This window comes from Gymnoscopelus braueri, assembly GCF_963280865.1.
Source record: "Gymnoscopelus braueri genome assembly, chromosome: 11".
Taxonomy (NCBI): Eukaryota; Metazoa; Chordata; class Actinopteri; order Myctophiformes; family Myctophidae; genus Gymnoscopelus; species Gymnoscopelus braueri.
In genome coordinates this window covers 9605623-9630147 of record NC_137613.1, presented here as the reverse complement: position 1 = coordinate 9630147, position 24525 = coordinate 9605623, and the positions used below count along the sequence as shown (strand labels likewise).

General features: G+C 41.8%; 1 protein-coding gene across 1 annotated transcript; it reads right to left on the bottom strand.

Annotated features, from left to right (window-relative positions):
- Positions 1–728: 728 nt before the first annotated feature.
- LOC308094909 (uncharacterized protein) lies at positions 729–23754 on the bottom strand. The gene is made up of 16 exons (XM_080441732.1): positions 23660–23754; positions 21557–21625; positions 16817–16862; positions 16226–16246; positions 15224–15271; positions 14261–14400; positions 14047–14169; positions 12962–13019; positions 12495–12542; positions 10638–10706; positions 9522–9661; positions 6744–6926; positions 6195–6252; positions 4090–4170; positions 3378–3440; positions 729–3099 (listed from the first exon to the last, which is right to left on the bottom strand). The coding sequence occupies exons 1-16, from the start codon at positions 23684–23686 to the stop codon at positions 1409–1411; spliced, it is 2865 nt and encodes a 954-aa protein (XP_080297858.1). The 5' UTR covers positions 23687–23754; the 3' UTR covers positions 729–1408.
- Between the last annotated feature and the right edge of the window lie 771 nt (positions 23755–24525).

The window sequence follows — 24525 nt, the reverse complement described above, 5'->3', positions numbered from 1 at the left end:
CTGTATTTGTAAAGAGGTCATAGTTTTTTCATCCAGAGCGCTCTGCTGTCGATTGCTGTTTTCATTGTACTTGCTGTACTTCAGGTTGTACCATTTGATTCTTACATTCATTCTGTATTGTATTAGCATAGATTCATCTTATACTGGACTTTACTTAAATTGAATATTAATAAATAATTGGCTATTATAATTGTTACTAAACTGCCTGGACATTGATTTCCTTTGGTTTCCTCCTTTAACAATATCTGAACTCGTTGGGTTTTTCACTTGAACACATAGCTTAATAAAAATATTTTCGTAGGTGTAAAGGCACAGGAAAACCCTAACATCCCCCCCACACACACACACTTTCAGAAATTAAAAACATTTTTCATAAAGACACTAAAAGAAATTCCCTTAAAAAAATTAAAACATTAAGAAGTAGTGAAATAGTCGATCTCCAAGCTACAAGATCTACAAGCTCGTTTTGAGCTTGTAGATCGGCTATTTTCCTCTAGATTGGGTCACAGGGAGACATCATGTTTCTCTTTTGGGTCTGGCGATAAATGGTTTGAGAACCACTATGATCCCAGCTGTGAAAGGCTCAGGGTTTCACAAGGTGTAAGAAACAATTAAAAACATTTCATCAAGATTCAAGATTTTATATTGTTACATCTAAGGGGGCTACATGCTACAAAGATATATTACAATATGTTTATTGTAATGTAATCTATTTTTGCACACAATAGGGAAGCCTGGGTTAAGCAATGTGTAAAGAACTCAATAATCTGCACAACATAAGAGACATCTAACATTCAGTAGTCTGTATGTCCCATTTATATCAAGAAAAAAAAGGTATGAAAGTACCAACAATTTCACTTTGGTTCATATTAAACACAATTCAAATATCCATTTAATCGATTGATAATAAAACATATAAAAAATAACATTATTTTGAAAACGTTTCGACAATACCTTCTGGATCAGTAACATAAAACAAAGTATATATGGCTCATTTTAAAACCTGCCTAGAAAACCAAACAAAATATTCATTCAGGGCACCTGTATTTGCTTAAAGGGTCATACTGTACATAAATCATACATTGGAAAAGTAATTCATTTTATAAATCCATCAACCTCTCAGGCATAAACAAAATCTTTCTTAAACAAAATAAAGCTTATTTTTTTCTTTATGGCTGACCTTCATTAACCTGAGTGGACTTCCCTAACCCTTCCCAAAGTCCAGCAGCTCTTCTTTCATCAACACCTGTGATGCTTCAGTCCCTCCATACCATTTTAAATGCATCCAAATCCATTTGCAATTTGGATGCAGTGCGCCACACACACACAGACACAGACACAGACACAGACACAGACACACACACACACACACACACACACACACACACACACAAAGTTACCCGGATCATTATTGCGGCTGCTGTTGTCTTTGCAAGTCAAGCCATGCTTCTGGAGTGTGCATCGGGTACAATCCTCCAGCAGAGCCATCACTGTAGTTTACATACTGAGAGAACACAGGGTGCTGCTCTGGAGCTCGGGACTCGCCGGCATGCCCAGTTCCGTACGGATATCCATGTGGGAAATAAAAATTCTGGGTGACTTGACCGTAAGGATAAACCGGGGTGCCATAGCCTGCAGCTGGCAGGGAGCCACTGGAGCTTACCGTTGTTAAGGTGGGCTGGTTGATGCTGTAATCAGAACCGGTAAATTGCTGTCTAGTGGGGTTTGGGTTCACCGCGGTGACAGGACTGCCCATGTATGGACCGACCCCGATGTTAAAAGGCGGATATGCACTGGCCTGCATCACTTGAGCAGTGTTGTTTGGATTAACGACTGTGGCTGGGGTCGTGCCCAGATTGCAGCTGAACTGAATAGCCTGGTCTCCCCAGGGCTGTAGCTCAGTCGAGCTGACGGCCCTGGCTGCAGGTGGGTTGGAGGAAACACGACCGTCTTCACCTGCTGGGTTGGCTGCTCTGTAGTAGTTTTCCATAGACTGGTCATCAACATCGTTGACGTTGGTAGCTCTGCTTTCTGGGGTGAACTGCCGGTTCTCGTAGTCCCAGATGTCATCGTCTGCAGGCTTTGGCTGCGCAAGTTTCCTCTTCAACACATTGGCACTTTGGTTTGGTTTGGTGATCTGGATTCGACACTTTGAGTCCAATTGCATCCTGGGCTTCACGCGACCTACAGAGGTTTGGGTGGATGTCGATGTCATGGTCACAATCTCAATGGCATTTTCGGGGCTTGCTCGGCTGGGAGAGACGTCCTTCCCTGATTGCTCGGCTCGCACCAAAGATGTAAAATGTCTTAAGTCGTTCATGTCGACGATGGATGTTATCGGTTCACTAGAGGGCAGATCTTTGTTGGCTGCAGGGGACAGGGGGACAGCGGCCACAGCGGTCAACTTCGGCAGTGGTGGCGAGGCTTGTTTAACCTTGGAGAGGGTGGAGTGAAGTTCAAGCTCTGGCTCGCGATTAGCCAGTGAAGAATCTATGAACCAAGGGGTGGTTGACGGCTCAGTAGATGCACCTGAGACTGGCTTTGTTGGAGAGCATTCAAGGTTAAAGTTAGAGGAAGCCAATATTTTAAGTGAGTTCAAGATCTGCTCTAATTTAGGTCGAGGCCGCATTTGTGAAGGTTCACAGAGCGGCACTTGAGACACTAGAGCTGTAGGTGCTGATGTGCTTTCTACTTTCACTCCGACATCTTGGTGTTGGGGAGAGGGACACCCGGACTGTGGCTCACGTTTAATCAGTGAGGAATCTATGAACCAAGGTGTGGTTGATGGCTGTGTAGATGCTGGATTTGTTGGCGGGCATTCAAGGTTCAGCTCTAAAACGTTCTCACGCTGCATTTGTGAAGACTCACAGTGCGGCACTTGAGAAAGCAAAGTTGTAGGTACTGATGTGGTTTCTACTTTCACTCTGGCCACTTGGCGTTGGGGAGAGGGACACTGGCTGGCAGGCGACGAGACGTTTGAAGGGCCGTCACACGTGCCGCCACCATCGGGTGAATGTGAAATTCTTCTCTGTTTGACCGTCTCTCCATCTTCATTCAGTGACACGTAATCCAAACCATGTTTCAATGCTTTCCTCATTTCTGGGGGGGGGGGAGAAAAAAATGACAAATATGTTGGGATACATACCAGACTTTCACACACCCAGAGACATATTCATTACACAAGCCTGTTAAACATTACTTCCATACAGTTAATAGTGTGAGGATTGCATTCCTCTGTTTGACTCTGTGAGGTGAACAGAACATCTCCAAAGGAGTTCCCACAACGCCTGGCAATAACTATAATAGTACAGTTGATCAAAACAGCAGCGTTTCAGGACAACAAAACAAGTTGTGTTCCAGTCAGCGTCAGTATTTACCAGTATGTCCAGAGAAACAGCTGTGGGTGTGGTCTTCCTGTATAACCTCCTGTTTAATGGTGACTGGAAACAGCAGAGAAACAAGACCAATTAGACATGGTTTTATATTCAACATTATTTTTCCCCCCCTACATTTTTCATCCCACGATTATTGTAACCCATTTTTTCACCCAGTGCCAATTGGCTAAGCTGTAATCATGGGCGCTACTCTCCCTCTGCCAGCCTGGGGAGAGCGCCGAACTGAGCTCATGCTTCCTTCAATGCATGAGGAGTGAGCAAATCACTTGACAGGGGAGAGTTTCCCCGGTTGGACGTAGCGCGTGGAAGGAACACGTTATTCCAACCAGTTCCTTTCCCCTCCATCAGGCGCCCCGGCTGACCAGGGGGAGGCAGTATATAGACTGCAGGATTACTGCATGTTTTTTGTGAGGGTACCTAGCCTAGGAGACACGGGGAGAACATGCAAACTCCACACAAAAAGGCCAACCCCACCTAGGGGTATGGGCATCAAACCCAGGACCTTCTAGCTGTGAGGCGACAGCGCTACCTACTGCGCCACCTGTCTAACATCACAAACCAATATCAGATCTACAACCTCCCATCAGTAAAGTGGGATGTGTCTTAATCAGAACCTGAGAGAGATCCTAGACAGTTTTTAAGAGACAAACCCTTACAGAAGCATTATGTCATATTCCTTCAGTCTAATACTTACCCAGCTTGTCCCCTGGTGTGATGCTAGTTATCAAGCTGCTCTCCTTGCGTAATTTCCTCCAGTGCTCCAGCTTTGCCAAGGCTAAAAAATAAAAATGGTCAGTGAATCAACAAATATAAAACGAAACATTTATCTCTGATCTGGACATCTAGATACTTACTGTATTGTAGGCTTTGTAATAGTAATCACTTTATGTAATTTTGCCTGCACTGTAATTCTAGTCCCTTACCCGTTTTATTTTAATATCACTTATTTGTAACTGCATTTAAATGTCCATTTATAATGAGTTTCAGCGATTTAATGTGCTGTACTGCTTAATATTTTGCACTTGTTTTGTGAATGTCCTTGTTGTTGAAATGTTCTATGCAAATAAACCTGCCTTGCTGTACATCTGGTGTTAAAAGGATCCCTGGCTAATAAACCTTATACGCCGTCATACATTATCATTTATAATATACAAAAAATACTAAAATTAAAAACACCCTAAATTTTGTTTTTATTTTAGAAATAGTTAATATTTTACTCAAGCGGGTTGATGATGTCATTTGTCCGTGTGTGGTCCAGCCCTATGGAATTTATGGAATGCATGTGCAAATAAAAAACGACTTAATACAGTACTTCCTATGGTTAATATGTATTAATAATAGCAGTGTGGACTGACATGGAAACAGCTGGAAAAGAAGGCCCAGGATAGAGGACTCTGGCGGACTGTAGTCAACGGCCTATGCTCCATGAAAAGGAGCGATAGGCAAAATTAATGGTTGATATGAGCATCAAATCAATATTTTAAATTTGTTTTATCTTTTATTGTTTTATGTCCGTGCAACAAGCAGATTGTTTGGACTTGTCACTTGTTTGCATTATGATATTTACTTCCTTTAGAAAGATGGCCACTCTTACGCTCTTGCATCCTGTGGCTATCCAAAAAACGTACTATTTTTTAGCATCACCCACTGGTTTTGGGTCCAGGCGGCAGTCGCATGTGTGCAGTTCCAAGTTGAATCCGTGATCAAATATGTATTTACTCATGAATGCATTTGAGGCACATTATATTTACCGTATATTTACTTTATTAAAGACTCACTCACCCCCTCAAAAATCATGATTCTTTTGCTACCACCTACAGAGGTTACCAGATCTTCAGAGCATTTTTATGCTTTTAAGCTGTATTACAAACATTTTTTTTTTTTTTTTTTTTTTTTATCCCACGATTTTGTAACCCATATTTTTTCACCCAGTGCCAATTGCCTATGTAATCCTGGGCGCTACTCTCCCTCTGCCAGCCTAGGGAGAGCCCAAGCTGAAGCTCATGCCTCCTTCAATGCATGAGGAGCAAGCAGGCCGCTTCTTATCACCCGACAGGGGGGAGGTTCCCTGGTTAGACGTAGCGCGTGGAAGGAACACGTTATTCCAACCAGTTCCTTTCCCCTCCATCAGGCGCCCTGGCTGACCAGGGGGAGGCAGTATAGTGACCAGGATTACTGCATGTTTTTGTGAGGGTATTAACTACCCTAGGAGACACAGGGAGAACATGCAAACTCCACACAGAGTAGGCCCTTTTGCCAATCCCACCTAGGGTATGGGCACTGATGACGCGGAGGAGAGAACACGCCCCCAGCGCCCACAGCGTCCCCGGCGGGAATCGAACCCAGGACCTTCTAGCTGTGAGGCGACAGCGCTACCGACTGCGCCACCGTGACCCTATTACAAACATTGTTGACAAAAATATATTTTGGCAGGCCTTAATGGCATCGTCATGACAGATTTTACACTTGGTTGCATGCTGAAAATAGCCAATCTACAAGCTCACAACACGTCACAGCGCGTCATGCGTTGTGAGCTTGTAGATCTGCCATTTTAAGAGCACAACACCCGAGCGCAACCAGACATAAAATGACTTGTCTTTTAGTTCTACTGGATCTCTTCTCCACTCGTCCCTCACTAACATTTCCGTCTAGTTTTAATTTTTTGACGAAATTGTCAATATATTTAGTCTTAGTTTTAGTCATCATAGCTTAGCTTTTATTTCGTTTTCGTCTGTGAAAAAAGGTAGTCGACAAACATTTTTCGTCATAGTTTTAGTCAAAGAAATGAACACTGCTTACCATCTACGTAGGAGGTCCCTTCCACTGCTGAGAACAAAACAGGCCGCAGGAGCACTTGCTACAACAGAAGGTCTTACACTTATTAAAACTATAACACCAGAGCATTTCTAATGGCCATTTACTTCTTTTTTCTTTTATAATTTTTGTAACCCATTTTCTTATCACCTGACAGGGGGGAGTTTCCCCGGTTGGACGTAGCGTGTGGAAGGAACACGTTATTCCAACCAGTTCCTTTCCCCTCCATCAGGCGTCCCGGCTGCCCAGGGGGAGGCAGTATAGAGACCAGGATTACTGCATGTTTTTTCGTGAGGGTACCTACCGTAGGGGACGCGGTGAGAACATGCAAACTCCACACAGAAAGGCCCTTTCGCCAACCCCACCTAGGGTATCGGCACTGATAACGCGGAGGAGAGAACACGCCCCCAGCGCCCACAGCGTCCCCGGCGGCAATCGAACCCAGGACCTTCTAGCTCTGAGGCGACAGCGCTACCGACTGCGCCACCTTGCCCCTCTGGCCATTTACTTCTATTGTGTACTGTACTTGATTACCTTCATATCAGTGATGGTGGTTCCATGGATTTCTTCCATCTGTTTAGCAAAATCCTGCATCATGTCCTGAAACATGTTGTCGTATCGACTGTACATCATCATGTCGTATCCATAGCGACTGTACATCATCATGTCGTATCCATAGCAGCTGTACATCATCAGAGTAGAGGGATGCCATGCATTCTAGAAACACAAACAAAAGTGAGGTTAATTTAGTAGCAAACAGTCATCCAAAGGCCTTAATATCCCCCAGTTTGCTCATTTGAAAGTCTGGCCTGTGATGACACAAGAGGAAAAGGCTAATCAAAATCATTAGCCTTATTACTCTTGGGACCATGAATGTGCGCATCAAATTCCAGGGCAATCAGGCATTCATTTTCATGGTTGAATCCCCAGGGTGGGTTTGTAGTCCATTTTCTAGTTCAGCAGAAGGGGCGATGAGGCCTTGTCTGTTTTGAGGTCACATGTTAAACATGTTGCACAAAATCATAACTTGCATCTATACACATACAGATGCAAGCTTTTGCAGCTTTTGTCGGACGTAATAAGGGCAGGCTTCAAGGGAAAAGGGTTAAGAAGGAACCACTGTACTGTATTAGGTCAGTCGTATGTAGCCTGCCATGTTTTTACCCAGCTATAATTTTTAACCTGAGCCAGCGTTGACTCAACACACAGCAACTAAATGAGCACATTTGCACTAGTACCCGAGTCCCCCACATACTTCCCCTTTCTGTAGTATTTCTCAATCTTTGACTTCCCAATTATTGGCCCTTTGTTTTTGAGTTCCACAGTAAACAACATCTACCAGTTATTTTTAGGTCACACAAGGTTTTAGTACATACATGTAATAAAATCACACCCTGTGTGAAGTGGGCGGTGTCTTGCTAGCTAATCACAATACTGAATGGAGTCGATCAATCATGTACAAAGGATAAATACATTTATTGAAACACTCTTTATGATGGACAAAACCATAACTTGAAAAAAACAAATATTTGTTTTTTTTCAAGTTATGGTTGCTTATATAGGGCTATGCACATGTGTCATGTGACACTGGCCAATCACAGTCCTGAATAGGCTGTGATTGGCCAATCACAGCGCAGGATAATTCTACAAATTTCCTGGGCCCAGATCACAGCGCAGGAAAATGTACATTTTTCCAAATCTCACTTATAGGGGCGGTTTCACCGCCCAATAATCACAACCTCAAAACGCTTATATAACACCCTGGTCACGCCGGTTCTAGTATATACGGCTGAGTGCTGGCTAGGGGTGTGCCGATAGACTAATTTCACGATACAGTACGATACACGATATTGGGCTCACGATATCGATACAATACGATATGGCACTTTTTTATTATGAAAATATATGGGGGGTGGGGGGGGGGAGCAAATGAAAACAAATACTAGTATATATTTAAAGGAAAAAAAAAAGTATTATTATTTTATTTTTCAAAAACGCTATATCGGCACACCCCTAGTACTGGCAAATAACCAAGTGCAACATGAGCAAAGTAAGCTCTTTCCACAATGGCTGCCTGAGGAAGATCAGCCGCATATTCTGGCCCAATAAAATATCAAACAAGGAACTCTATATGAAGACTGGCTGCCGAGACGTGATCACAGAAATGAAACATTGTCGTCTAAGATGGCTTGGACACGCACTACGAATGCCCCCAGAGCGAATCCTGAGAATCCTGAATGCGCCCCACCATAAGTCTCGCTTTAGTGAGACTTGCAGGGTCCCACCGGAAGTCTCCCTAAAGCGAGACTTCCGGTGGGACGCGTTCAAGACAATAACGTTGCATAGTGTTCTGTCACTATGAACATCAGATCTCACCAAAAATAAACCCCCAAAAAGCTATCAAAATATGCGATTTAGAGCAAGTCCCATAGGCCTGGGTTTTTAGCTTCGGCAGACCCGGGATGGAAAATGTTTCTGCTGTACCACTCGTCCTAGGATATCAAAACAGGTAAGAAAAGCATCGGGCGAAATTCTCCTTTACCTTAAGACCTGGAGGTGTGGCCAATGCTGTTCGGCCACTCAAAATAGGCAAACAGCATTGGCCACGCCTCCAGGTCTTAAGTTAAGTCATAAGACGTGATACTTAACACATACAGTGCCAAGATCGCGTCAACACGTTCTTTCAAATCCATCGCTTGAGTGCCAGGATTCCAAAGAACGGGTTGACGCGTTGTTTTGAATTTTCATTGTTTAATCTGTGATCGAACGGCTGTGTTTATTTCTCATCAACACTTTCGTTTTCCACTTACGTCACACTCACCCGGAGCCGGATGTAAAAAAAAAATTTCATTTCCGGGTCACGTTGTTTTTCTCCGGTGATTTTCGGCCAGAATAAGGAAAAACACGTTTTTTCACACGGTATAAAAGACAAACGGACAGCTCAACTTCTATTTTCTTTGGTCCGGGTGACTAACAGTCATCGTCGTAGTGTATCACATCGTTTTCAGGCCGATCAGCGGGCCGGGAATTGTCGAAAACGTCACATCCTTTGAATGACCGGATATGACGTGGGCCTGTTTGGGAGGGGGTGAGCGAGGTGATCAATGTTTGGATGTGCTGCTCTCTACTGGTGGAACAATCGTAGGTGCTTGACAACACAATCAGAGAATGTATTTGAATGAAAAATTACAAAACAAAAAAATTAAAAAACACGCAAATTGCTGGCACAGGGGTGAGTACATTATGAATAAACTCTGGCAGTCAATGTGTTAAGACACGGAAAATAGGGCCCACATTGTTGTAGCAAATTACAATGTAGCCGTGGATGTGCCGAAAGCAGAGGAGATGACTGATGATCCTGTGGTCGGTTACAGTGATTTTGCAGATGGTACAGAGATATAAGCGTCTGTCAGTCTGCTCATCACAGCTGCATTCCACCAGGTGCTCCAGACCTGCAGGGATGAGAACATAGACATATAAAGGTAGACGCCTCCTCTGGCTCTGAAGCGTCTATATCGTGGGCGCGCTTCCGCTTCCGGGGGGCAAGCTGGAAACTTCCGCATGCGTCACAGAAGGGGACGTTCGGTAAGCCAATCAGAGGCAGGTGGGGGCGGGACAACTATATTCTGACAAGTCCTGGAAAAGACGTGCTGTGATTGGCCAGTAGTCAACGCGCTGTGATTGACCAGTTCAATTGTGCCCCCTCTAATATGGCGGCCACCATACATACGTTACAGGTCGCTTCAACGAACTGCAGAGGCCAATGAGGTATCTAGGTTTCTCAGAATCAGAATCAGAATCAGAATCAGTTTTATTGTCACATCACAGGTTTACAAGGTAAAAAAGTGGGTGAAATTCTTTTTTGTACATCGTTCCCATCGCAACGTTAGTTTCCATAGAAAGAAGAGGGGGGGGGGAGAAGAAGAAGAGGAAGAGGGTGGGGGGTAAGTGGGAAGGAGATCAAAACAAGAGAGCAACAGAAGGCCAGACAAGTTATCTACATATTTACAAATTACCTGAGATAATAAAAACTAAAAATATATATCTATATCTATATCTATGGATGAGAAGGTGCAGCAGCATAATAATAAGCAGCACATGGTTCAACTCTGGTAGAATTTAAAATTGGGTCCCAAGAACCAGTTAGTTACAGTAGCTGCATTCACCTGATGAGCTAGGTCTTTAAAAGTCCCTCATTAGATGCTCTAATGAAAAATAGTAACGTTAAAGTAATCTACTGCAGTGGATTAGTTTACAGAGCACCATGACATTTGAGAGAAACAGAGTCAAAGTCAGACATCGTTCTCACTTGATGAAGACATTTTTCTCTCAAAGAAAAAAAGAAAGTTCGTTAAAAAAACAAAAACATTTTGGACCAACATTCCTCCAGTAGGCTATGGCTTATTATTCTCAGATGCAAACACTGACCTAGAAGAGGATGCTTCCTGTTCGGGGTTCCCAGGTATGTCTGTATCGTCGTCTTTTTTGGTCTTAAAGCTGTGGATAGATGGATCACACATATTAGAACACAAAGTCATCGTTTTGATGACACAATGGGGAAGGGATTTTTTTTTCTTTCTTTTTTACAGAAGGGTTTAATCAAACTTCATAAATAATGAGGCATAACTTGGGCAACCAGAGGGAGCTGATATCCCCTGTCCAGTGGTGGAAAGTAACAAAGTACATTTACTCAAGTACTGTACTTAAGTACAATTTTGAGGTACTTGTACTTTCCAATTTCCAATACTTTTACTCCACTAAAATATTGTACTTTTACTCCACTACAATTATTTGAAAACTTTAGTTACTAGTTAATTTTCAGATATAAATCATGATATTATGAAAAATACATTAACCACTTTAGCCCTATTTTATACATAGGCTATTTGAAAATAGCAGATCTAAAATAGATCTGCTATTTTCAAACATTTGAGTACTTTTACTTTTGGTACTTTAAGTACATTTTGATGCCAACACTTTTGTACTTTTACTCAGGTAAATGTTGAATTCTGGACTATTACTTGTATTAGTATTTTTTTATTAGTATTTCTATATTGCAGTATTGGTACTTTTACTTAAATTAAGAATTTGAGTACTTTTTCCACCACTGCTGTCCACTGCCTAGCGGCTCAGCACTCACCATCTCTACTCTTGCAAATAGCACCTGGTACCAGGTACTTAGAGGTACAGTACAGTACATCGGTGCCAGGTTCCAAGCAGGCTGAGCGAGACTGAGGCGATGCCAAAGGGTGACTTATAAGAATTCTCAATAGCAAAACACAGACAGACAGAGGACAGCTCACGAGTTCAGTGAGGATGTCTCCTAAAGGCAGCTCTTCACCAAACAGACTACTACAGATTACTACAGACTGGCAGTCGAAATGAAGTTGGGAGTTCAGTCGGTTGGAAGGTGTGAAAAAAAAGTAGCTGAATGCACCTGAGAGCCGACACCGACAGACGGCTACTATGGTGATAAAAAATAGCCTATGGCTTGATGTCTTTTTCAACAACAAGCCTGCTGATATCCGGCGGTCGAAAGCCTTTCGGCGCTTCCCTACAACTTCGCCCATTCAACAGCAGATGTCTGGCAACAGACGCTTTCCGTCGCCGACTGTTCCGCTGTGGTGGAGAGCTACCTTAAAGGTTCTATGACATTCATTTTCACTTTTTTTATTTTTTTATGTTTTTTGGGGGGTTTTATGACCTCAATTACACCCAAAAAAATTGAACTTTGAACATTCAGTGGATTTTCTGTGGTCTGGGGTTTTCTGAATAATTAGGCTGAAAAGTAATCTGAGCTTGGCTCTTGGGCAGTGAAGTCACAGGCCATTAATCCCGTCCACTCTCCTCCTCGCCCCTCCCCTCCCCTATCCTTTCCTTTGGGGGGTGGGGGGCGGAGCAGAGGCGATGATTGACAGGCAAAATCCCTCAACAGCGACACCCGCAGGCAAAGATTTATTTTTTCATTGCAGTTGAAAAGGCTTTAGAAATGTGAGAGAAAAACACCTGCCATGGATCACTGGAGTGGATTTTTTTGTTAAAACTTTTTATACACGTTTGAAGGACGATGACAAAGACTTTTAATGTGTGGTAAAACTGAATGTCATGAAACCTTTAAGTGTAATTGCTAGTGTAGAAATGGGTGAGTTTAAACTGCACTGTACTAAAGAGGATGACCCAGTACAGTCAAGAGTACAGTGGAAACATAGATGAAAAGTGGGTAGAGCAGAGCTGGGTAAAAACGGGCGATGCAAGCTGATACTATTGAAAGTCGTTATAACTGACCTGTGATCTGCTTCAGTAGGTTGTCATTTTGACCCAGAGTGTGCATTACTGTCAAACAGAGAGAAGAATCATGAGTTCATTTGCACCGCTCCAGAATACAAGTGTTAAGGTCCTTACACACCGGCGAATATGCGAATATACGCAAAATTCGGACTTGTTCCGAATAATTAAAAGACGCTTTTTCGCTTCGTTTAAAAAAAAAACATATTTATTCGCATGAAGAATTCGCCCCGGTGTGTAAGGACCTTTAGTCCTTAAAGTGGTGGGTTAATGTTTCTGCACTCAGATAGAGTTTATACACTATAAATAGAGGCAGAAACTGGAGTGGAAATCTGTGATCATGTGTCCTGAACGACTTGACGTGACCACCATTCACCACATGGTGTTGTCAATCTAACAGACAGACGATCTGCAGGATTAACATTTTAAATAAACTATTATAAAACAGAGGGGCAGCAGCACTGTACCTTTGACATAACTGGTATCTTTCACTCTTTCAAACAAATCTGGAGGCAAGTCCAGAGCCTGCACACAGAAAAGATGGAATAAAACAGCTAACTGAAAGAATCAACCATCCTGTTCCTTCTGGTTACAACATCTAAGATATTTTATGAAATAAAGGCTGTATGTTGCCCATGTTGGATGAGCAAAACTGAATACATTACACATTATTATATAGTATATACCATATATTATATTATTTTTGGATTATAATTAAATATAATATAAATATAAAGTATTTATTATTATTACTGCAGTACTGTAATTTCATTTTAGATTTCTTTGGCTATTCAAAAATAGCAGATATTATACAAGCTCATAGCGCAGCACCGAGTGCCGCGCTATGAGCTTGTAGATCTGCTATTTTTGAAAAATTGTGAAAATTCACGCAAATCTTTGAATAAGTATAATAAAGCAAACATTTGTAACTCAAATCTTTGCTTATGGGGGTCCCTGGAACAAAACATTTATATATATATATATATATATATATATATATATATATATATATATACACACATATGTATATGTGTATGTATATATTAGGGGTGGGACGATATATATATATATATATATATAATTATTTTTTCAAAACACTTTTTAGAATTGGCCTCAGGTCTTAATGGGTTAATGTATACTACGTTAGTAACATTGAGGATTTTGAAGTGGGCTCTGATCCAACAAAGGTTGAGAGCCACTGCTGTAAGTGAATACAGTGTGTGGGGTTATTTGATGTCTTCTTATGTGTTGGCCGTCCACTCCCGTCCACTTCTAGGCACCGTCCTATCAAGTAGGTGTCTTTTACTATGTCACTAATGCTCACATAGTGAGGCAATTTAGGCAAAGTGATGAGCTTTCTGACTGGCAAGCTGACCTTTCTCTCTCTTGACTGATTAAGGTCCAGCTACCAAAATATTCTAACTTTACAGTCCTCGTCAGTCTGCTCTGGAATTTGGCGATGGATTTAATTTAATTCCCAGGAAGAAAAAAAAGATCATGGTCATTATAACAATCACACTCTGCACAAAGTGTTCTGCACATGCCAACCAACCTGCAACTTCCCACTGAGTTCACAGTTCTTCTTGACGTTGCTGTGGGCCAGAGTATCCACAGTAGTGTGAATGTTTGGGCTGGGAATCCAGGAGAATCTCAGCACGTCTGGGTCGGTGTAGTTCTGGGAAATATGAAAGATTAAATCTCAAGTGCAAAGTACATTTATCCAAGCTGATGTGTATCTCTGTGTAAACGAGGTGGTCAACACTTACGTAGTAATTGCTACAGTGCACAGTAGAGTTGAGATGGACACGCATCTCCAAGTGATGCCTAAGTGATGCCTCACACACGTGACACAGGTAGAACAGGGAGCCATTCTCTGAATCCAAGCACAGTGTCACCAGAGACAAGCCTAGGAGGGAAGCAAATGCAGAAAACAAACCACATGCACGTGTGTTAAATGAGGAATAAGAGGATATTGCTATGGGTAATTAAATTAACATTTTACAACCAGGAATAACTGACACACACACACACACACACACACACACACACACACACACACACACACACACACACACACACACACACACACACACACACACACACACACACACACACACACACACACACACACACACCATTTCCCTTTTTATTGTTCAATGTCAATTTACACACAAGATATCTCATATTTGGTGGCTCCATTGCCTTTCCAGTAGTGCCACCTTTTGAGAATATCTAACGTAATTTACTTTCTGTTCAATAAACATGGAATAAGCATGCTCCAAGTGATTGAATCTATTGTACATTCAATCTGTGGTCATTGCTACTGTGCATTCTGGTCAACTCTAGATACAGTGAAATACTGTCCTGTATACAAACCTTTTTGCACATTGTGAACAGGCAATAGTTAGAAAGAATCTATGGTTAGAAGTTTGATAACCTACAGTACTTATTTTTCACCAAACTCCTGTCCACAACTGTACGGATTAACCGTAAATAACAGGATAAGATGTTTACAAGCTTCAGCGTCCCAGACAGTACAAGAATATTCCAAGTTCCTTAACCGGTTTTCTCATAGCCAGGACAAACACTGGGGGATATTACAAATGAGATGCCATTTACCTGGACCAGAGTATAAAACACAATACATTATTAATTATACCAAATATGAAGGTGTGAGCTGAATGCTATAACACACACAAATACACAGTTACACACTTGACTTTACTAACCTAATATGGCGTCTGTCTTATTATAAATGTTGGGAAAATAAGCTGGAACTGGAAGAGAGAGTCAGACATGGAGAAACATCAGCAATGCACATTCAAAACAATTGTCCAGTAATGACAAGTTTGACATTAATTTAAGCCCTATTTAAAAAAAAATAATTAACAAACACAAGGAAACTTGAGTAAAAGTACAAAAGTATTGGCATCAAAATGTACTTTAAGTACCAAAAGTAAAAGTACTAAAATGTTTGAAAATAGCAGATCTACAAGCTCACGCGTTGTAGGTAGATTGGCTATTTTCAAATGGCCTAGGTATAAAATAGGGCTAAAGTGGTTAATGTATGTTTCATAACATCATAATTTATATCTGAAAGGTAAAAAGTAACTAAAGTTTTCAAACAATTGTAGTGGAGTAAAAGTATAATATTTGTTAAAAATATATCATCAAAATATGATGTTGATATCTTCTCATTTCTGGGAACTTACGGTACAAACCCTGACTTGTACAGCTTCTAGAACTTTCCACTGCCTTCCCAGACGCTCTGAGTGCTGCTGACTTAAGTAGAAACATCTGTATAACAGTGGTGTAAAGTAACTAATGCCATTACTATTATTATTATCCTCCTGCCTTTATTTTTATCAAGAGGGGGTCAAAAGTATGCAATAACCCCCTTTTGAGGATCCTTGGAGACGCTGCTGTGCTGCTGTGCTGCTGTGCTGCTGTGCCAGAAGCGCTTCCCTTAAAACGGCATAAAAATAAAGGCAGGAGGATAATAATAATGGCATTTCTTTCCTTTTTTTTTTTAATAGGTAATTTCGACTATGGTCGACTACCACTGGGGCAAATTAGTCGACCAGAAAAAAACTCTACTCGTGAAATCCCTAGTGTGCCAGGCTGCTGGGTGCATTTATTATTAAAACCACAGGTTGCTGACCCTCTACTTACTCACTGTCACTGTCAAAATAAGGCAGGAACAAAAAGATCTTAAAGAGGAGGAAGCTCACCTCGCGGGCTCCTGGGTATCTCTGAAGTCCAACACCAAGAAAGAAAGAAAACAAACAGAATAGAAGTGATGTAACACAATGCCTTTTTGTGACTCATCTCATCAAAAGTAATTAAATGTTTTAAATAATCAAATTCAAGTGAAACATGACGATTCGTTTAGCTACAAGCTTGTAGATCTGCTATTTTCAAATGGGCGAAATATATGGTTAATGTATGTATATTGTATATTCAAAATCTACAAAGTAAACTAAGGTTTACAAATAATTGTAGTGGTAAAAGTACAATATTTCCCTCTGAGATCTAGTGGAGTAGAAGTAAAAGTACTGAAAACTGGAAATACTCCAGTAAAGTAAAAAATACCTCATGTACAGTACTTAAGTTAATCTACTTAGTTACTTTCCACCACTGGTCACTGGGTGGATCAAATGTTATGTTCTCTTCTTTATGACTGAATAGAACTATGGATAGAAAAAATAATCATTCATCTCCTATATGTCTAGGGCTGATACGCTACGTATACGTTGGTTGGAAAACCTTGGGAATGCCCTCAATTAAACATGTTGAAAGGAAATAATTATCTTGGAACCTACTTTGCTGAATCAGTTCTGCCTTTTTCTGAAACAGTTCTGCCTTTTTCTGTGTGCAGAGAACAAGAGACAGGTTTAGTAATGGTTCATTTATACACTGTTGTACAACAGTAAAACTCAGGATTGTGCCATTTCACAACATTACTATCTGGGTCAACAAACGACTCCCCCAACACCACACACAACAATCCTCTTTAGGACCCCCAAAATGATATGTATTTGGCCGCGGACCCCCATCTCAAAATATTTTGTTCCCGGAACTCCCAGAAGCAAACATTTGAGTTACTAATGTTTTATTTAAAAATATACGTATTCAAAGATTTGCACACATTTTCAAAAATAACAGATCTACAAGCTCATAGCGCGGCAATGAGCTTGTATATCTGCGATTTTTGAATAGCCAAAGTATAAAATATGGATAAAGGGGTTCAAATTATTGCGATGCTATATTAACTAATTTAGCTGGGGACCCCCTGGTACCCCCCCCCCCCATGAACAGTGATTCCTGGAACTTAAGACCTAACCTCAAGATGCATCAAACCGAGGCTCTGAGATTATACCAAAGGTCAAAGGTCACACACTAAGACCCAGGTTCTCATACAACCCAAAACACTGGACCCCCTCTGAACATCTGTAACACATCAAAATATGAGCCACAACAACTTTCAAAACACATTCCACTGAAACAGTGTAGATGTTTTAGCTGGGTACTCCCTAGACCTGTGACTATAGGCCACCAACATAGGTTTTACATGGAGATGGACATTGGAGAGGAGTTTAAGTTCTATTCCTCCGAAGTGAGTAGAAGAGGCAAACTTAAAAGAGTCCAAGTGGACCCTGGCTCTGGAAGCCACAACGGGTTTGGCAGCCGTTCTTTTTTCCAACTGAACAGTGCGCCTTGGACTGTTTTTAAGTTGGCCTCTTCTACTATCCTACCTGCTCATAGGCGATTTTTGCCTCTGCCAGCAGGGGGGGCAAAGAAAATATATGAACATAATGTTTTTATTTATGCAACATATGTTTATCATATACAGTCATATACTGTATGTGATATATACGAAATTGATCCATATATGTGGCATATATGTGGACATAGAAGAGACATATATTTCCTGTATATATCCACATATATGCGCATATATGAACCTGAATATGGCCTATATGCAGCATATGATATATTCTGCATATACTTGGCATATATTGGCAAAAAAAATATATATATATATAAATAAATAAAAAGTTAAACAAATTATAATAATCGGCCGGCCACCAGGGGGAGCAATTGCCCCCCCAGGGCCCCCATAAAATTGCTTATGTACATGCCTTCCACACTAAGGAGGAAAAGTGTGTGTGCGCGTGTGCGTAGGCCTAATAGCTATTGTTTTGGTACAGCCTATCTTGTTATAGTGAGGATGGGTAAGACCCGATTTTTGAAAAATGTGGACACGGCTCACAAAAGCGCCAATTTTTTTCTACATGCTCTCCATCACCATAGGTTTCATTTTGGAAGGGTAGCCACGTCATCAAGATGGCAGAAGGCGGCCATCTTGGATTGCAAAGATGGCCACCATGTAATATCTATAAGTGCCAATATCTCGGCTTCCAAGCCACTTAGAATGTCAATCTTGGTGTCTAAATATACATTTTATGGGACAAGGAATGCAATAAAACTATAGGGAATATCAATACGTGACTAATTCTGCCATTATTAGATCATTTGGTTGATTCTGGCCATATAGATGGGTTTCCGCGCGACGTCATCACAGAGCAGAGTGTGCAATCTGCGCATGCGGGAGGTAGAACGACCCGGAAGTGCCATTCACTCTATTGTTATTTTCGGGATTTAGATAGGCATAATGCTGCTATTATAGGCATAATAGGCATAATGCTGCTATTATATACAGACAGATCCAACTTCCGACAAATCATTTTTATTGGGTAAAGAAGATATTACAAACTGCATCATTTAATCTACTTTCATTAAACCCGGTGAAGACCATTTATTTTATCAATGTACAATGGCCAGAGCTGCTGCGGGTAATAGCGCCCTCTACAGGCTCTTCCCTCCACTGCGCGCGCATCATCCTCTCATGTTTACAAACGGGAAACCCATCTATATGTACACAATTGTATTAAAATGTATGTGTCGGCTAGATTATGCACAACATATTGGTATGAATTTTTATCAAACTTTGACAGATCTGACTCTTGAGCAGGAGTATGTTTTTAGAAAAAGGAAATAAACAACACCACCATGAAGAAGGAATGGCTACACAAAGGACGTTCAAAGAGCAAACACTAGCACTTGTGCACACCATCAGTGGGATGGGCAATCCGTTCCTAGATGATAGCCACGAGCTTCTAATGTTGGACACACGAAATGTGATTGACGAGTCAGTGGTTAACACAGTCCGCACTGTGGAATCAGTGGGCAGAGAACAGTACGACAAGTACCATAAGACAGTGATCATGGACCGCACACACTCCATTCATGAGCCCATCAAAAAGAACTCACTGCCTCTCTTCAGATGCCCAACACTCAAGATCAAGACCAAGCAGGCAGGGCAGATCTCAATGTTGAAGGATGATGTGGCACTCTTCTCCCGGTTATATATAGCCACGCAACACAGAGAGGGGAACATGAGCACCTTCTTTAAACATGAAAACCATCCATACCCTCCCTCTCTATCTGACAGAGGGAAACTACGGCTGGGAAAGAAGTCAGATCTGCTTAATATTCTGACACAGAAGACACAAGAAGAACCTCCAGCTACGTTTGATGTCAAAGTACTCGATGGAGCTGCTGTGGTGCACTTCCTGTCCACTACCAACATTACCACATTTGACGAATATGCCAGTTGTGTCTTTGTTCCCCACATCATGAAACACCTGGAGATCTCCAAAAGAGTTGATGTGGTCTGGGATACGTACATCACCAGCAGCATAAAAGAGTCAACAAGGGAGAAGCGAGGCAAAGGGATACGACGGAAGGTGGCTGGTCAGAACAAGCTGCCGGGGAATTGGTCAGATTTCCTGCGTGATCCTACAAACAAGCAGGAACTCTTTGCCTTTCTCTCTGGGAAGATTGCATCCACTGCCTGGCCAGAGGGCAAGCTGGTCTTCATCACATATGGCATCACAGTGGTCGGCACAGACACCAGCCACTCGATGCTGCCATGTAACCATGAAGAGGCCGACACCAGGATAGTGATTCACCTGCTTGATGCCCTGGAACATGGCTGTTCTACCTGCTTGATACGCACTGTGGATACGGATGTTGTCGTTATCCTCATCGGCAAGTTCCATGCCCTGCTCGCCAAGTATCCAGCTGCAGACATCTGGGTTGCTTTTGGCACTGGCAAGAACTACACCTATGTTCATATAAACACGATCTGCCATGCTCTGGGCAAAGACAAGTCCACAGCACTTCCCGTCTTCCACTGTTACACAGGCTGTGACACAACATCAGCATTCAGCGGGAAAGGGAAGAAGTCAGCATGGGTGGCGTGGAAGTCCTACCCTGAGGTCACCCAGGCCTTCAACTACATGGCAGAAAATCCATACACTTCTGTGACCATAGATGCCCAACACTTTCAGCTTCTTGAGCGTTTCACAGTCATCATGTATGATAAGACAAGTGATATGGAATCTGTCAATGAAGCACGACGAGAGTTGTTCTGCCAGAAGAACAAAACGATGGAACACATTCCACCAACGCAAGATTCACTGCTGCAGCACGTGAAGCGAGTTGCCTACCAGTCTGGGATCTGGGCCACATCTGAACTGGCCCAGCAGCCGACACCCAGTCCAGAAGGATGGGGATGGACATTGGATGACAACAACCAGGTCTGGCTTCCTGTGTGGAGCATTCTACCGATGGCGTCAAAAGCTTGCAATGAACTGGTCAAGTGCGGTTGTAAAAGACCTTGTGGTGCAAGGTGCTCATGCAAGAAGGCACACTGGAATTGCACAGATCTTTGCAGTTGTCAATGTGACAAATAATTTGAATGTTGTTATCCTGGAAAGTGAAGCTAATAATCTTCAATTCTCTTCATGCTCCATTTTTCAATGTGTCTGAAAATTATGTACATACATTGGCAGAATCAACCAAATTATCTAATCTTGGCAGAATTAGTCACTTATTGATATTCCCTATAGTTTTATTGCATTCCTTGTCCCAGAAAATGTATATTTTGACACCAAGATTGACCTTCTAAGTGGCTTGGAAGCCGAGATATTGGCAATTATAGATATTACATGGTGGCCATCTTTGCAATCCAAGATGGCCGCCTTCTGCCATCTTGATGACGTGGCTACCCTTCCAAAATGAAACCTATGGTGATGGAGAGCATGTAGAAAAAATTTGGCGCTTTTGTGAGCCGTGTCCACATTTTTTTGTTAACAGCCCTCACTATTATGGTTCAGTTTGTCCTTGAAGCAGCTGCAGTATAACTATGCTCTCTGGCTCTCTGTGCTCTTGGCAGAACTACTATAGAACTATAGAACTGCCCTGAGCCTTGAGATTGAGGCTAGGTGGACGGTGGACGTCACAAACGTAACATGTGGACCTGAGGGGCGCACCGTTACTCCGATCCATTTGTACACTCTCAGAGTTACAACCACATAAGGGTCCATTTGGTTCCTAACTATCCATCATTTATCTGGGGACCCCCTGGAACCCCCTCAAGAACCCCTGGGGGTCCCTGGACCCCACTTTGAGAACCAATGTATTAGAGTACATACCCGTTGATGGACGTCAGCTCTCAGATGTTCCTTGAAACAAAAGATAGAGGGACAGTCCTCAAGGCAGACCTAAAACATGGAAAACACAATCAATGCTCTTTCAGCTACAGGAATGTAATAAACTAGAAGTTCAGGCCGCTACGCGGCCCTCACGTCTAGACGTGGCACCGCCAATCTGGCTGATATGCCCATATATGGAGATCTCTGCGTCTGTCATGTGCCTTTTATGGCCATATATGGAGAACCCTGATGTCATCAGTATATGCCCAATTGCCCATATATGGGCATGCTGATATAACTATTACTACAACTATTCATAGGGGTGGGCAATATGGAAAAATCACACCCAGTGTGAAGTGGGCGGTGTGGTCATCACAGTGGTCATCATAGTGATGGAAGTGCATAATCCTATTTATAGGTTATTAATGTCATCATGTGTCTCGCTAGCCAATCACAGTGCTGAATAGAGTCAGCCAATAGAGTCAGCCAATCACAGTACAGCTAGGGGTCTACTAATGGGCCAATCACAGTGCAGGAAACTAATACTAATGAGGTGTCCCAACCCCACTTATAGGGGCGGCTACACCGCCCAAAAATGATGACTATTAGCCATTTTGGCGAACTCTCGCTAACGGCGTTCCCTACCGGGGCAACAATATGCGTGATGTCAGCGGAGTCAAAATATGGCCCAAAGAGCGAATTCAAATGTATAATAAATAATTAAAAGTAGACGATACAAAGGCTACAGGCATGATCGCATTTTAGGCAAAATGTGTGGCCGGCACTCTTTTTACGACAAACGCAGATTTTTTTCTTTTTTGCCAATAAAGTATAGTTTTGGACCGCGACGGAGGCGCGCCGTTGAGACCTTGAGCCACGAGAGGCACCGCCGAGCGAGCTAAAGCGAGCGAGTCGCCGTGCCGAACGTTGCGAAGTTCACTTGAGCCGACTCGAGTTATGTACGATAGGCACAGAATCATAAATCATGTTTTGGGGCGAGCGTTTGCCTGTGACTACTGGCCAATCGCATAGTGTCTTTTCCAGGACTTGTCAGAATCTAGTTGTATAAAACTATCACGCAGACAGGATAACAGTAACCCAGAAGTCTTACAACTACGGGAATGTATAGATAGATAGCCTATGTGTGACTTTGAACAGATTTGAAAGAGATTGAGCAGTGGTGGAAAATGTACTTTTTTTTTTTACTTAAAGGTAGAGTAAGTGATATTTGTTGGTATTAAATGTTCTTTTTTTTTTGTTAAAAAAGGTTAAAGCACTATATTCTGATAGTAATCATCATTGCTACAGAGCGTTTGTTTGGTCACAGGGGTCTCTCCAGCTCTTTAGTAAACAGAATATAGTACATTTTCAGGTAGGTGACAACATTTAAGCCAATCAGGAGAGAGCACTGAAAATGCATTTTCTGTTTAATAAAGAGCTGGAGAGACATGGAGACTCCTTTTACTGAACAAACACTCTATAACAATGAGTACTATCAGAATATAAAGCTATTTAACACAGTAAATCACTTACCCTACCTGTAAGTACCATTAACAATACTGCAGGGTAGAAACACCCTGTTGCAAGTAAAAGTCCGGTAATTCAAATTTACTTGAGTAAAAGTACAAAAGTATTGGCATCAAAATATACTTTAAGTCCCAAAAGTACTCATTATGCAGAATGTCCCATTTCACAAGGTATCATAATGTATTAAAAATATTAGATTTTGTTTTAAAATAGCACATCTACAGCCTCACAATGGGTGGCATTGAGAGCTTGTTGATCTGCTATTTTCAAATAGCCAAAGTTTAAATAGGGTCACTGAAGTGGTTACGTTTTGTAATAATAATTGAAATCTACAAAGTAACTAAAGTTTTCATATAATTGTAGTGGAGTAAAAAGTAGGCTACAATATGTGCATATATAGTGGCGGACAAAGTGTAGACAATTGGAAATACTCCAGTAAAGTAAAAAATACCTCAAAATTGTACTTAAAGTACAGACTGTACAGTAAATGTACTTAGTTACTTTCCACCACAGAGAGAGAGCGAGAGAGAGAGAGAGAGGGAAAAGGGCGGCGACAACACTATTTTGTGTACAAACCTGACAGAACAGTCCTTGAAGAGACATGCTCAATAAATCCAACAGAACTGACCAGGAGAAATTACTTAATAAAAGGATCCGACATGGAAGCTGATAAACTCTTTATTCCTGGAGAGAGAAACGTGCGCGTTTGACTGACCTCTCCCTTTGCTTTGCGCAGCTGTCGCTCAAACCGACCATAACGGACTAAATACAGCGAGCGGAGGGATAAGCTCATAGAGTTAAAAATAATAGAGAGGGGGCTTGGATAAGCTCCGACGGAACCTCTCCCTCCGCTGTATAGCTCCGAGATGAGGTCCCCACAACTTTAGTAAAAAAAAATAAACAAAACTATTTCGCTACTTACCGAAACAAAGGCAGTTTTGTGTTGTTGAAAGTCTATTCTCCAGGGTGGGAAGCATAGGTGGGAAGCCTCTCAGGACCCCACCTTCTCTGTATAATACACTTTTTTTGGCAGAAAATAAAATATGTGCTCCAGACGGAAATTATATAATTTACTCCACTGCGCCCTCTACAGATCTGGTGAATATAAATGACCATTGACCAGATCTGTGGAGGGCACAGTGGAGTAAATACGTAAATAAAATAAAGTGGAGTAAAGGGGGAAAGTTGGTCAGTCAAATTTGTACTTGAGGCCTACTGGAGTATTTGCTTTAAAAGTACTTATATGCTAAAGTAGGCCCTATATTTAAAAAAAATGAGTCGTTTATTGACATTTATTCCTATATTTTCCCCCACATAAATGTTCAAATAAATCAATGTTAGTGAAAGTAGCAGATCTAAGCTCTGAGCATCATTGACGCTGCTGAGCAAGAGCAGAGTGCAGGACTCATGTTCATGAATATATTTCTTCCATGATTGGTTCA

Bases quoted from the DNA above. Each gene is read 5' to 3' on its own strand.
- LOC308094909 (XM_080441732.1), bottom strand. From the start codon at position 23,686: ATGTCTCTTCAAGGACTGTTCTGTCAG. The intron at 14,170-14,260 runs GTAAGTGTTGAC...CATATTTCCCAG, and splicing joins TGCACTGTAGCAATTACTAC to AACTACACCGACCCAGACGT. The intron at 3,441-4,089 runs GTAAGTATTAGA...TGCTGTTTCCAG, and splicing joins CACACCAGGGGACAAGCTGG to TCACCATTAAACAGGAGGTT.